Raw genomic sequence first — 15,323 nt, 5'->3', positions numbered from 1 at the left:
CTGGCTTCATAAAATTTGCAAGTTAAATAAATAATTTTATTTTGTGTGTGTGTTAACCGTAGCTCTTTTAAGCTTTCATTTTATGTGAATGGCCATTTAACAGTTTTATAAAGTCTGATTCTGTAGTGTACTTCATTTTGATGAGAATCATTGCAGCAGATGAAAGATAAGACTTCTGAGCCAGCAGCTTTGTATCCTGTCCTCTTGGGCAGCCCTCTCGTAGGCTGGGCATTTGCAGACTATGAACAATATCTGAAATTGTTTTTAATGGGGTATTTAGAATAACTAGTGTTTTTCCCAAATTTACTTCCAAAATTAAACTTGCCTAATAAATAGTTTGAAAGGGTGGAGAGAAAGAAATAACAGGTAATTCTTCAAACACTGAAGAATGTGGGGTTGTCCTCTCACATATGGAATGAGATTTCCTGTAGAAGGCTTATGTCATCAGACTGACTAATTTAATTTTATTATTTCATGATTTTGGCATGCAGAATTTCCAATTAATTTAAAAAGTATGGGTCAAAAGAGTACTGACTTTAACTGCATTTGAAATGGCATCTTGTAGTCATTCATGTGTGAATGAATCTAGCTCTTTTAAATGCACTGTTTTTTAAAAAAATACCTTCTTACACAGAACTCATGCTTACCAAGGTGAACAGAACATTTTTCTCTCCAGACATATCTGGCAGAAAGGTTTGATGTACTAAATAAGCAAAACGCGTGCCAGATTTAATATAACTAAACAGAACCAAATCTGAACATAAATGTTTCTTCTCAGGGCAGGAGGAAATGTGGCAGTGAATATTTGTTTCATTTGTGTATTTGTGKGGTTAGCTTGTAACATTATACAGTCTCTTCTAGTAGCATAGTTACACTAGTTCAGCATATAAATCATCACCTTACACTACTAGTTCAAACAGAGAATCCCCCTTCTCTCCTTTACCACAACGAAAGAAATGAATCCATCAAAAAATCCCCTCTGACCAGTGACCTAGTAGAATCTGAGAGGCCTTCGGTAGTGTACCTTTAACCTAACTTATATAATTTGTGAGTATAGTCGATGCCATGTTTTGAAGCATTCTTCCAAAAAGTCTGTCTGCAAAYTTTAATTATATGCAGAAAATAGTTTTGTGAGGCTGAGAGACAAGTTTAAAAGAACAGGTGCCTCCTTTCAGATCACCAAATCATTTTTCTGAAGCATCTCTAATTTGCTAGGGGGCAGCGTGCGACACCGCTTTATCTTCCATTGCGTTCTTTTGGCTCGCGTGTTCCTGTCCAGCTGCCCATCCTTTGGATTGTTTTACAGCAGCATCTCCAGGAAGTGCTTTGAAGTCTCAGAAATATATATGTATAATTTAGGTTGACATACTTGGCAGGCTCATTTAAAAAATGGAATTGTTTCATGGCATGACACAAGAGATCTCTTAAGTGAGTTATAAAGAACTGAAGCATTTCTAACATCTGCCAGCTTTTGCATACAGTTCCCTAATACTTTCTTCTTTCTTCCTGTGGTGTGTAGTGAATGAACTTCTTGTGTTTTAATATAATTCTGTAAAAGAATAAGTTTCATAACACATAGCTTTTTGGAATGCTTGAAAATGCATCCTTTCCTTTACCAAGGATTTTTACAGTTGGTTGGAAATCATGAAGTATAAAAATTGCTGTGTATGTTTCTTTCTGATTCTTTAGTCAAGAATAGTGATCTGAAGACACCACTGACTAAACAATAATAAAGTGAAATTCAGATAGTTGCCACAAATTCTGCTAGTGTAATGAATTACACACRCACACAAAAAAAATAGAGCGTCTAGCCCAAAAACTTGCTCTCTTAAGGGCAAATAAAAACTTAGGGGAGSGAAAAGTGTCTTTTTCTTTTCAGTTTCCCAATACTACATGTGTACAGATTGGTCACCATTCATGACTGAGTGTTACTGATTGGTATCTTGGTGGAGCTGGCAACGAGAGGGACACAATGATGGGACTGAAAGGCCGGTGCGCTCAGAGAGAACAGAGATCAAATGTTGCTGTTATTGATATATTCTCTGTAGCCCTTTCTTTTCTGGCTTGCCATTTTAACATAAACTTCAGAATTGGATTCTCCATCATTATTTAAAACTGCAAATTACAGTAATAACAGTARAGGCTCTTGAGTGACAAAATGCAGCATCCATTGCTCCAGCAGTAAGTTCAGCTTTCAGTACCTGTTGAGAAAACTTTTGTCTATATTGCCAAGTTGCTGCTTCAGAAATTTTGAATGACTTTTGGCTCACAAAGGCTGTGCTTTGATCTTTCGTGTAGGCTCTTGCTCCTGTATTTGTATTATTCTTTAATTCACGTATTTCTATCCACTTGGTAAATTTTTTCCTGTTGAGTTTTTGAGAGATTTTTTTGTCATTAAATGGTCAGTGGGACCAAAAAAGCAAGATGTAGATTTAATAAATGTCTAATTTCTTACGTGGTAGCTATTAATAGTTCAGGGAGCACCCAATGAGTGCCAGAGTTTCTGCTTGTATTTAGGTTTACTGTACATCAAGCACAAAGACTGGYGATGATGGGTCAGACTAAAGGCTTGTTTAGCCAATATCCTGTCTCTAGCACTAGTTAAAAGTAGTTGTCAGGGGAAAAGTATGAGAACAGATAAGTGTATATAATACTTTGAGTACTATCCATTCTGCAGTCACTTGTAGCTCAGGGACTTCCTGACTCAGAAGGGTTTTTTTGGCTTTAGTAGCATGTAATAGATTTCTCTCCTATGAGCTTCCAGTGTCTCCTCAGACCCTTGTAAACTGTTAGCATCCGCAAAATCCTGGGGGGGAGGAGTTTCACTGCTTAACTATATGTTGCCTGAAGAACCCTCTCCTTTTCTTGTTTTGAACTTCACTCCTACTGGTTTTGATGTCCTCTAATTCTTGTATTGAATGCAGCAGGGAACAATTGATCCCCATAGAAAAAAACTGTGTCCTGAGATCAGAGGTACCTAGTTCTGACGCTTGTGTTCAGAGCTATGTGGAAATACACTTCAGAGAGTAGGTGCAGATATAACACCTGTGGATTCACTAACTATATGGGAATTTTTAACCACACTTTCTCTGGGGCCTGTTCAGTGCAGCACCTTTTTTTCTGGGAACGCTGAGTCCTACTGAGATGTTTCAGGACCAGAGGCCTTGACAAATGCCTTCTGTGTCCACAGTCTGACTGTATGAAGAACATAATTAACCCTGGGATATGCTGGTTTTCCTGTGCATTTCTTTTAGGTAACTTCCTGGAAGAAATATGAAAGCCCTACAGATGCAACCTTATGTCTCATGGTGCAGCCCTATCTTAACTTGAAGACCAGATAAAGTTCTTTTTACTCTTTCATGTTTTATTCCTTCACTGCTGAAGAAGTTCTTATTCCCTCTTTCCCCTCAAACATTATAGGTATTTAGAGATCTGAAGGATTTCCATTCTGATCAAATTTTTAAAGGAAAGGTGATTGCTGTCAGCAAATACATTTCTTCCCTATATCTAACCACCATCAGGTGGAAGAGGAGATGAGAATGCCCATCTAGATATTCCAACTAATAGTCCAACTACATTCCTACTAGACCAACTAGTAGACTATAGATGCCGTAGGACTCTAGGAAAGGAAGAAATCTATGCATCTTACATCATACTGTGCCCAATCTGGCTGTAGCTTGTTAGGCTGTGTGTCTATATTACAAAGCAGTGCAGTACAAAAGGAGAAGATAGTTCACGCTGATGACTTGAAGTCCACATTATATGCATTTAAGCTCTACTTTGGACTAGCTCTAGTCAGATCATATGTGCTGAAAGCCCTTTAGTGGTTGAAGCTAGTTATGTGCCCATCTGGAACACCACTTCTGATTTAATTGCAACTGAAGGGAATCCAGTTTATACGCTCTAGGATTGCTTTACAATGTGAATGGAAGCATGGTAAGTGTGGATAATCAGGATATTTGCTTCAGAAATGCAGTTCTGGTTCAAAATGAAATGTGATGCACCTTTATACTGAATATGCTTTAAAAGCATATGAATTTCTAGAGGAAGACTGTCACAGAGAGAGCGCCTTCCCTGCTTTCAACAGAATTTACCCTTTGTATAAGTCAGCCTTGCTGAATACATATTTGCAGCTGAACCTTGAGAAAGGAAAAACCTGGAGGCAACAAATGAGTTTACTATGTTCATCAGTATTTTGAATTTCACTGCAACTGAATTGGCAGCTTTGTGACAATAGGTTTGTTATTCCGTTCCTAGATTATTCCTCTAAAAAAAGGAGAAAGGTTGGAATCTGCAATGAGTAAAGCTTCTTAGTAGACCACATTAGTCCTAGACAGTGTGTGTGGCATTGGTGTAGCCTAAAGACWTATTACTACAAGTTCATTTTAAAAGTATCTGTACAGTATAGAAAAAGGAAAATATATTTTGATGAAATGAGTAATGTAAGAAAACTTGAAAGGGAGAAGCTAGGTTTTTGAGTTAAGGCAAACATCATGCTTTTATAGCAACACATGAGGGASGCAACTTATCTGAGTCTTTCACGGGCGCTAGATTCAACAGCCCTAGAGGGTATCCGCAAAATAAGTTCAGCAGAACCACAGCAATAGCAGCTGTCCTAAATATGACGCGCTTCTGTCACAGACCTGAGTTTGTGAAATGTAGCGCATTTTTCATAGTCACTTGGATTTGGGTATGTCCAAGATGATCGTGAAAAGTATCCGTTGTGATTTGGAAACCTGCACGAATTTAGATCTTTTCATAGATCACCATGCTAACATTAACAGCTATTTCAACAGCTAGTTGTTTTGTGTTGGTAAATGTTCTGGGACCAAGTTTTATAACAATTTAGTTTTTCCATCAGTGTCACAAGTTTTTTGATGCTTGCCAAGTATTTGCATTTTGGCTGGTCTGCTCTGAATTTCTCTAGCACTTAACTATATGCTTGGTATCTATCACTGTTTAGAAGATATTTGTATTTAACAACTCTGTTTCCTGCCCAAGGTATAGTATACTTTAAATCCATATTTCTGACTGTGAAAGTCCAGTGAGTTAAAGAAATCCAGTTATTTCCTCAGATTATGATAGGTGTCACAGAGAGGGCATTTTGCATACTCATTTTTCCTTTGAGCATCAAGTGCCTCACTGTATCACAGAAGGAAACTGATGCAAAAGGCAAGGTTTAAAGTGTGATAAAATTTCCCAGAAAATATAAATTATGCTTCTTCTTCAGATGTAGGGGCAAGAAACTACCGGCATCTCTGTGCACTTTATTACAACAAGAGCCCAGGGTTTGAGATTATCCATGGTTTGCTGGACAGAGTCATGCAGCTTCTGGAAGTACCACCAAACCAAGAGAACGGATACATGATCAAGGCAACTGAAGGTAAGGAACACATAGCTGCAATGCACAGCAGAGGTTCCTCTGGAGCTCAAACATTCCATTGTAGTCTGAAGTGAATTTTCCATTGGTGTCAGCAGTAGGCACTAAGAGAATTAGTATTATATATGCTACCTTACTGCAGTGTGAATGAAAAGGCATAAACAGTATTCACTAGTTACTAAATGGGATTGGTGTCTTTCCATGAGCTATTCTCAGTAGTTTTATATGAATTATGAGCTGACAACTTTTTAAGGAGACTCGTAGTAGAGTGCATGCCATGAGCTTCATGGACTATTTGCAATGAATTAATTCAGCAGTTGTTGGAATAGATAGGAATTCATTGAATGAGTTGATGAAAATGCCAGATACCCACTGCATTCTCTTTGACTAACCGTGCCTGGAAATGATAACTTCTTACACCTGAACTTTTAGTTTGCAGCTTTATTATTTTTTTATTTTTTTATTTTTTAAGTTTAGTTTACAGCTTTACTCTGCTGTCTTTGAGACTGATCTTGCTGCTTAGGCAAGTAGTTTTATAACAGGCCTCTTGTTTCTCCATACAGGGTGAGCTGCACATAAATCGAAATAACATCCTTAAGTGCAGAATCTCCTCTGTGTGTCTATGTGCACATACATACAAGAGAGAAAGAAAGGGTGGCCACATCGCCTTATTGAGAGAGCATAGGTTAATGCAAGAGAGCAAGCACCAGCAAGTAATCTATTCTGTTACCTAAAATAACAATGTAATAAATACGGTAAAGAAAAGCAAGACTCTGGGGATAGTAGCTGCAGAGTTACTTATGCCTCATGCATTGACATTCAAAGATGTGAGAGGCATTGACATCTTGCCAAGAAAAGAACAGATAAGGGCAAAGCTTCTTATTCTGTGGGTCTAGAAGAGCCCCTAGGAGCTGGGTACTCAGCTGCCATTGAAAYGACAGTCAAGCCTGTTAGGTAGCTTGTTTTTGAATAGACATATCAAGAGTTTGTTTTAGTACCTGGAAATATCTGTGTTTTGTATTCTATACTATAGTGTTTCAATAATGTCTGACTGACTTTAAAAAGAACAGGAAAAAAGATCTCAAAGAATAATCCTTACACAGTGCATAAGTCATTTCTAGATCCTAGTGCTGTTAGTATTCCTGCTGCTGTGGGATTTGTAATGCCCTTTTAAAATCCCTGCATTCTCATGAGGTTATTCCACAATGTTTTTAGTGTAAAGGATGGATTATGACTTGTCATATGTAATATGTTATAAGCAGTTTGTGGCTTTTGGCTATAGACAAAGAATAAAAAGTGCCTGCACCTTCCTGTTTYAGTGGTGATACAGAAGCTCTCCCGGGATGGCTCGCAGCTTCCCTGCAGTTCTCCTGACATTGGAGTTTAACCTTGGTGACAGTGCAGATGGCCGATAGTCTAGTGCCATAGTGAATGCAGTGTCACTGCACCAACTTATTTAAAAGACCTTGACTGCAGAGATAGTTGGAAGTCAAAGTAGTTTGGGATTGGGTTTTCCTTCTTTTGTTGTTGTTTTTTTTTTTAAACTTGCTTTGCACTCTGCCAGTTAAGCATGTGTGAGAGCGTGAATGTCAGCAGATGATGGAGTAAGGTCAATTGCTGAGTGAAAAAAAGATATCCTGTAACATCTTAACAGACTGCAGCATACTGAAATATTCAGTAGAGGAACAGTGCTAGTCACTTCAGAGGTTCTAAATCAGGATAACACCACAGGGTATGGATTTTTAGAGGTATTTTCATGGAGCACACTTTTTTAATTGCTTGTTCGAAATTAAAATTTGTATACTGAAAAAGGTTTATCCTATGAAACTGATTATGTTTTAGAAAGATTTCAGATACTTCTTCTGTATGTGATCTTCAGCAAACTTGAGACTAGTATGAAGCACAGTGTAAAGAGAATGTCTGAGTCTTCAGTTGTTTTTATTCCTTATGTAACTGATTAAAATATTTCCAGTGATTATTAGAAAGTAATATGGGGAAAAAATGTTGTTTTGAATGAGCAACAAAAGAGATTGAGAAGATGCATTGGGCACATATTTGCCTCTTTTCTAAATTCATTTTGAAAAATGAAATGCCTGTGCTGTGTTCCTATTTGGTCCATATGTGCAAATCATGGCTATTTAAGCCCCTTCTGTTCCACCAACACCTAAATGCCCTGTGATTTGACCTTAAGGTCAGAGCCTTATTGCCTTTATAGCAGCACCTGTGAAAAAAGTACAGATGCTAGAAAATATGGGTGAAATTGTGATGTTCCCCTGGCCTTTGCACTGCTCTTTGGTGTAATCTGAGCTAGGTAATAAACAGAGAAGGGATGTTTTGAGCGGCCTTAAGGAAGAGGGGGTTTTGAGTGACTAAATTTAAGGATTTCAACATATATTTGGCATTCAATGCTTTCAGTTTCTTAAAAGTACTAATGGAACCAGTTCCTTTTTTACTATTACTAAATATACCAAATTATACAACTTTAATGATGAAACTCTGAAAATCTACCTATTCTGTTAAAATACACAGAACGAACTTTCTGATACATTAGCAAATCCCACAGTTACTGGCCTAGGAAAGCATTTTGCTTTTTTTTTTTTTTTTATAGCAAAGCCATCCATAATCAAACATAGATTGAGAAGAGTACTATTTTTGCATCACTCCCCTTAATTTGTGTGTTCCGTAATGCAATTTCTCTACATACCATACCATTACTGAAATGTAAAGAGCAGTATGGACATGTATATGTAGGAGGTAAACAAAATTAAAATAAAAATAAGCTTTTTAAAGAATAAAAATATGAGTGGAAAGAGCCAACCAATTTAATCAGATAATGTCGGGTAATTTTATTTAAAAAATTGGTTTCTTTTTGAGATCAATTTAATTGGTTTCATTTCACTTGAAATGAAAACTAGAGGCATTCTGATAAATATAGTGGAAGGTGTTCTTAATTACAAGTTTTAATCTCTGCAGAAATGGGTAAATTTTCTGCAACATTTTGATCATCTTGTCTTCTACATGGCCATCTCAAAGGGCTGTTTTCTTCCACTGGTCAGGACCATGATCATAAAAGGTGATGTTAATCAAGGGATTTGGATCCATAGTAAATTCTTAAGCTAAAAAGAACAAAAAGGCGGCTTATACTTAATAAATATTGACAATGGATACTGTATTGCAATCTTCAAAGGAGTGGTGTAAGGTATAATTACCCTTTTTTACATTACTACATTTAGAGTGACTGTCACTTATTTAAGAAAGAAACCCCATTTTTGCAGTACCTTTTAAGAGTCTCTGTGCCTTGCAAATGTAAATGAATTAGGCACATTGAACTGTTTGAAAAGGAAAAATAATATCCCTTTTTATAAAAAAGGGATGTTTTAATCAAAGTAAAGCAACTTGACAAGTTCACAAAAAGTGATAAATCTGGGCAYTGAGACTGCTTCACTGTCTGTGCTGTTGCCTTCCATGACAAAATTTATATTTGATGAAATAACATTCACTCCGGTGAAAAAAAAAATTACTGAAAGCGTGAAGTTGTGATGAGCTGTCGTGTGTGTGTGTGTGTGTGTGTCTGTGTGTGTGTGTGTGTATGTGTTGTCAATTCTTGTGAATTTCAACTAAACTCCTGGACATTTTTTTAATAAATGTTTAGTTCATGCCATTCATTCTTTTATGGTAATCAACAGCTTAGTAAGGCTGGGAAATCAGCCAGTTTGTATTCAGCTAGAATGCATACTTAGTTGTGCTTCCTTCACTAATTGACAGTTGTCTTAAAAGAGAGAAAGAGAAAGAGAAAGAGAAAGAAAGAGAGAGAGAGATTGAGATTGCACTCCTTTCTTTTTACTGCCCTTATTTAATTAAATGAAAGGTGTGGTAAAGTGTAGAAAATTTTAATTCCACAGTAAATCATAGTAATAGCTTCTCATCTAATAAGGTTTAGCTGTGAAATTAGAGGTGTAATAGTTATCTCCATAACTAAGAACATCAATAAACATTTGCTTTTACAATAATAATTATACAACAAATCACAACCTAAATCTCCTTTTAAAGTTGACCTCAATTCACAAGACACAAGAGGAGGGAAGTCTGGGACTAATTCTGAGTTATGTGTACAGAATTGAGCCCATGCATCTATCTCTTGTGATCAGTTTAAATTGGGAGATTGTAATACACACAGATGTTTAGCGCCTGTGTTGAATTTGGCATCATTAATACCGTTTTGTTTTAATGAACTCTAACTTGGTTACTGTCAATGGCAATCCTGGCCTTCTACTTTCCTGTCTTGGCAACCATTGCATCATTCATGAATGTCAATACTTGTATATTTACTCATAGATAACTAAAGGAAATGTGCTTAGTATGAAGCTTCAAAACATCATTTGTGACATTTTAGAAAATATCAGCCAATTCTTAATCCATTTAATGGGCATTCAAAAACAGATACTTTATAGATGCCATTGCATCCTTGCAATTGCATTTATATAACAAACGTGTAATCTGAAAGAGTAGAATCAAATTTGTTTGACAACATCTGTTTTCCATAAAATATGTGAGCTGGTAATTGATTGAATTTAAGTCTTCTGCGTTTCACGTTTGCTGATTCCCAAATAATTTTTTTTGTCACTCAGGTTCAGTGTCACAATCACTACGGTTATCTTGATTATCCGTCTTGGAGTACTGGCACAACATTAACATTTTTCTAGAATTATGGAATTCCCCAGTACTGTTATTGTAAATTAACATCAGGAGGGAGGATATTTGCTTTGAGAATTTACAGTTCTGGTGCCTAAGACCCCTAGTATATCACAAAAACATCCTATTCCTGGTAGATGTAACCAAACATTATCTTCAGTTTGTCGGTGGACTGGAAGACACCTCATTATGTTCAAGAATACCTTACTCTTTTTTTTTCAGATGAAGAAAAGAAATATTTATTTAAAACTTGTGCCTTTTCTATCTCACTTAAAAAATTCAATCAATCTTGTTAATAAATGAAAATATCTCCACCTATGATTTGTTTCTGATATTCTTAAAAAGATTTTTAACACTGTCCTTATTGCTGCCAGTTAATTAATCTTCTCCAGTCTCTTCAGTTTCCTTGATGAGTTTTCAGCCACTGATATTAATTAGATTTTATGAAGAGCAATTGTTTCTCTCATTTTAAGTAGTTTTTCTRATTTTTGACTGCTTTTACTTCACCACTGAATATAGGTAGGATCTACCCCAAATTGTTCACAGTTTGTTGGGTTTTTTTGGGGAATTAATACTGATGTTTATCTAATAAATTGTTCTTGTGGAATTCCCAATCTTCCACTCCTATAGTTCGGGGGGTGTTTTCCACCAACAGCACTAAGAGATAGGACCGTTTCTTTTTAAATCTGAATTATTTTAGTGCAAGTTAAATGCCTGAATACTTTTAAACATATTACCCTAATTCTGCACAGCTTTTTAGGAGTTTCAGCACTGATCATTATGATGCCTTAACTGTAAGTGTATGGAAACTACAAGATGTGGGGAGCTGGGTGTCACGTCAACTCATAGAGAGCTGCAGACAAAGTTCTCACATCTTCCTCTTTTCGCATACTGCAAAATTAGGTATTTGTCACTAGTTCTCATGGCTTTCCCAGTGTTGGCCATTTATTTAAGATCTTATAAATTTCCAAATAATTTCTCATCCTTTTCTCTTGAGCAATGTCCCCTGCAGCATCAAGAAAGCTTAGTTACAAGAAATACAGCTCTAAGAATTCAAAATGAAATTAAGTTCTCTAATTAGATGGGTGTGGCTGCTGATTTCATGTCCCTTTAATTGTCTGTTATCTCCGCTCTTTATTTCCTTCCTGTGGATACAGGACTTCCAATTTATAGGCGCTAAGTCCCTACAAACTGAGGCCAGGTTTGTTTCAGCCCTAACAACTATCTTCTATGCCAGTGTTGAGGCTTCAAATTTGACTGTAATTGAATTAACGCTCAGGAAGGTAGCTGGCAAAGATAGGATACAGAAGAGTTGCTTATTTTATTTAATTAGCCAAATTGGGAGTTTACAATGTCTGGAGTTTCTCCGGATAAACCTGATTTATCAGAACTGGACAGCAAGCTGTATCACTGGACATCTCAGAGGTGTTTGGCTATCRGAAGGGAAGCAGGTATGCCAAGCAGCACTGGGACAGTTTGTGCCAAACAAGCAGTCCAAAGACTGTCAGGAGGAAGGGCATTAAGAAAGTATGCAGGAGTGTGCTGAACCATAGTGGTTTCTGGAAATAAGTCTCTTTTCATTAGCTTTGTTACATTTACTATGGAAAAAAAAAAGGAGGATATCAGAAGTTAGAGGGTTTGATGAGGGCTTTTTCCATTCCAGTGGTCATTTCAACTCCTCTTCTGAAAGTTTTTGAATGTGTCTTCCTGATACCCTTCAGGTATAATCAGATTGCACAAAGTTTATCCCCAAAAAAGACTTATCAGGTAGACAGAAAAGTATGTTATTTCAGCACAGCATGGGACAATAAAAGGTTTGACAGGCTTAAACTTTTTTTGTCTTTTAAATTTTCATCAACAACTTATGTTTGACAGACACTTTTTCCCCCACATGTGAAATAAAAAAGTTCAAGAAGAGAACAAAGAAGACATTTTTCCTCAGATAAATTCAGACCATTATTTCAGATGAGAAACTGTACTTTGAATTGGTTCATTTAGAAGTATATTTCCCATGGTATAACAGTGGGAGGAAAAAAAAAGTATGGAAACTACAGGATTCGGGGGGGGGTGTCAGTCAATTTGCAGAGAGTTACAAATAAAGTTCTTACATCTTCCTCTTTTTCCAAGTACTAAATAATTAAGATTACCATATTTTCCTTCCCACTGCATTTTTTTGACAGATTAGGAATGCTCCAAATAGTAGTAACATTTCTCCTGACAGAGTTTAGACTTTTCATTTTCTACCATTTTCTGTCAACTGACAGAATCATCTAAAATGTTAGCGTTCATGTTTCTGAGCTCAAGATGCTAATATCTTCTCCCTGCCATTTAGGCTGTGCTTTTCTGCTGTTCCTTGATTGTGGAGGCCTCTTCTGAGTTTAATTCTTTTTTCCCCAAAGGCAACTATCTTTTTTTAATCATACATCACAGCAAGTCTAATAGATAAAAATCTTCCTTGCATCAAGAGTTTAAAAAGCACAGCTTACATTATACTGTATAGAATTAGGTCACTACTCTTTTTGTTGTCTATACTCTTACATTTTGAAATAGAAAATTACTTCTTAATTAGAAATTATATTTTTCAATATAGCTGTTGAAAAGCCATCTCTAGAAAAGAGATGATTCATCCAAGTCAGTAAGCAGAAATAGCAAATTACAAGTCTCCTTTCTGAGTGAACAGGGACTGTGTCAGCGATCTCACAGAGTTGAGGGTTGGGGTGCAAATAATTTGAGTTTTATTTATGCCCAGTGTCATACGTTTGGGCTGTATTTTTTCTTAAGTGAAGGGGTTTGGTATTTTTTTAGGAACCTGTGAAGACCTTTTCCCACATATGCATTGGTTTCCATAGATATCCAGAGAGATACTGCAGGCTGGCTGTGTTGCAAAATTGATGTTTGGGGACACCAGCCCCAGGTTTGCTGGCTGATAACAGAGCTCCACGTCATGCCTAGAGTTCATCCGTTCTCATCGCCAAGGCCCACAGGAATGCGAGGGGCTTGAGGGGACACGCTCAGCATGACATTACTGCAAGATTCAAGAGTTAAGCATTTCTCTGATTTGCTTTGATTTTTGAACTGTGATGCAGCGAGAGAGGAAGAGTGCCTCAGATTTACTGTGATATACATTTTCTTTCGATTATTAATACAATGAATATTTAAACAGGAGCTTGCAAGATTTCAGCTCAAACTTTTACACCAGCATGAATGCAGAATCCTAAGACTGGTGTTTCTCATGCCCATGGTAGAAGAATTGACTTTACCTTTTCTTGTGGCATATGTATTACAAAACAGAAGGTAGCAAAGAAATGCTGAGCTAGTGCAGGCTCAGCCTAGTACATCTGCTGGTCACAGAACTTCCTTAGTTGGGCTGAGAAGCAGAATAACCATATTTGTTATAGACCCTGTATTGCTTCTGGTCATAAGCTGGCTCACGCTTAACAGGTTTGAGCATTTGCATTCCTAGCGGGGTAGCCATATTCTTAAACCACAAGGCTTTGATTTGTAAGTGAAATCTTAGTTGCTAAAAACTAAATGACTAACAGTTTTAGTGACTGCTGAAATTCTTAGTTTAATTATGTACTATTCCATGCTAGTTTGTTAAGCCATCTTCTAAAAGGCATGAAATGTGGTAGCCATGAAAGCATAACATCAGGTGGCTGTATCTATCTCTGAGTGAGTAATGTCAGGGTGTTGGAAAGGGAGGGTGGCTCGATCTAGGGCATGAAATGAATAAACATCGTACAAACTAAATATGACATGCTAAAGTAGACTTACAGACTGACTTAGTGCTGTTTCTTGTTATTCTCTAATGGCCTATATGAAATTAGAGCCTTAAAGCCAAAACCTGCTGGATTACTATACATATATAGAGTATGTTATGCCTCCTACCATAAAGAATATGGTTTATTCATTCTTTGTTCCCTAGTCTCTGACAGATTCTGATGTTTGTAAAGGTGAATTATGCTTTTAGGTGTATGAAGAGGGACAAAAACAGTCKCAGAACAGAAAGAAATTAAGTTTTCTAATATTCAAAGCTTTATGTTCTCTAACTCAAGTGAAATAGTAGGACATCTGAGAAAATAGAGCTTTATTTGGGATTAGGAATTCTCTAGTTTTATAAATAGCTGTGACACAATATCAGCATAGGTTTGGGACTTTTAGACAGGACAAACATTCCAAATAAATCCAGGTTTCAAAACTGGCCTAAAAACAAAGATTAGCTATGTAATGGTAAGTTTACAGCACACCTAAATTCCAGTGTAGAATTGCCATTTCCCACAACTGCTGCACAGATGCAAATTTATTGAGCTCAATGAATTTATTACACAAATACTAATTTCTAGAAAAATATAGAGAATTTGGGAGAATTCTCTCTAGGTTTTCCATTCAAGRCAAGTTTTTCTATACACACCATTTAAACAATCACCCTGGTACTCCAGAACTGAACGCATGAAATCCTGTTATCCAGATCCATGACCTGAGATGCCTGCTTTCCTTAGCCTCAGCATACACACACATACCACCTTCCACTGGGAGAGGCAGGAACACAGTGCTTTTACCCACATAATCTTAAATGACCTTGACAGTACTGTAATCCTAGGTACAACACAGAAGAATAAACAGGAGCTGTAAACCTGTTGCCTTCCTTAAGCCACTTCCTGACTTGGTTACAATAGGGCACCCAGCAACACCCACACACATCCTCTGTTACTCCTCTTGGGGAGCTCTACAGCAAGAATTAGAAATAAAACTAGGCTAAAAATCAGCGTCTGTCTCTGCATTCAGGGGTGAAAATTTGCTAGATATACCAGTCCCCAGTCCATCACTGCAACACACTTTCTTAACATAAAATTCTAACAACTGACTGTAGGCCCAAGCAGTATTATGGTTACTTCACCCTCATTACAGCTAAAAGTTACTTCAGGTATTGTACAAGTAATGAGATGAACAGGACATAGTCTGCTAAACATTACTTATTTTATCAAGGCAAAATATTTACAAAAAGGGCATTTTGTTTGTTTGYACTTTTTAATTGCAGACAAACCAGAATAGAGGATATTATTACAGAGATGTGTATTGTAAATTTATGTTTGTAAAACAGTATTGTCGAACCTAAATATTCTTAAATATAGTCAAATACAGAGAAGAATATATTCAATTGTAGAATTATATAGAGGGTTCTTACAAAATATAAAAATTTACTTAGTTTGCCTCATACCCTCCTTGAGGCACAAATTAATAAAAATGCAGC

At 36.7% G+C, this 15,323-nt stretch overlaps 1 protein-coding gene across 6 annotated transcripts in view; it reads left to right on the top strand.

Annotated features, from left to right (window-relative positions):
* The window catches only part of FARSB (phenylalanyl-tRNA synthetase subunit beta), a 41,895-nt gene that overhangs the window by 18,196 nt on the left and 8,376 nt on the right, over positions 1-15,323 (top strand). For 3 of the 6 annotated variants that reach the window (XM_026073066.1, XM_026073072.1, XM_026073071.1), the window contains exon 16: positions 5,231-5,383. In XM_026073066.1, the coding sequence (XP_025928851.1) occupies positions 5,231-5,383 (153 nt within the window). Of the gene's footprint in view, positions 1-5,230; positions 5,384-6,699; positions 10,391-12,921; positions 13,114-15,323 lie in introns of those variants that run through there. The other 3 variants (XM_026073068.1, XM_026073069.1, XM_026073070.1) reach the window with 3 other exon arrangements.

Source organism: Apteryx rowi, unplaced genomic scaffold (assembly GCF_003343035.1).
Source record: "Apteryx rowi isolate R43461 unplaced genomic scaffold, aptRow1 scaffold_36, whole genome shotgun sequence".
NCBI classification, from domain to species: Eukaryota; Metazoa; Chordata; class Aves; order Apterygiformes; family Apterygidae; genus Apteryx; species Apteryx rowi.
This window is presented reverse-complemented; position numbering and strand designations above follow the sequence as displayed.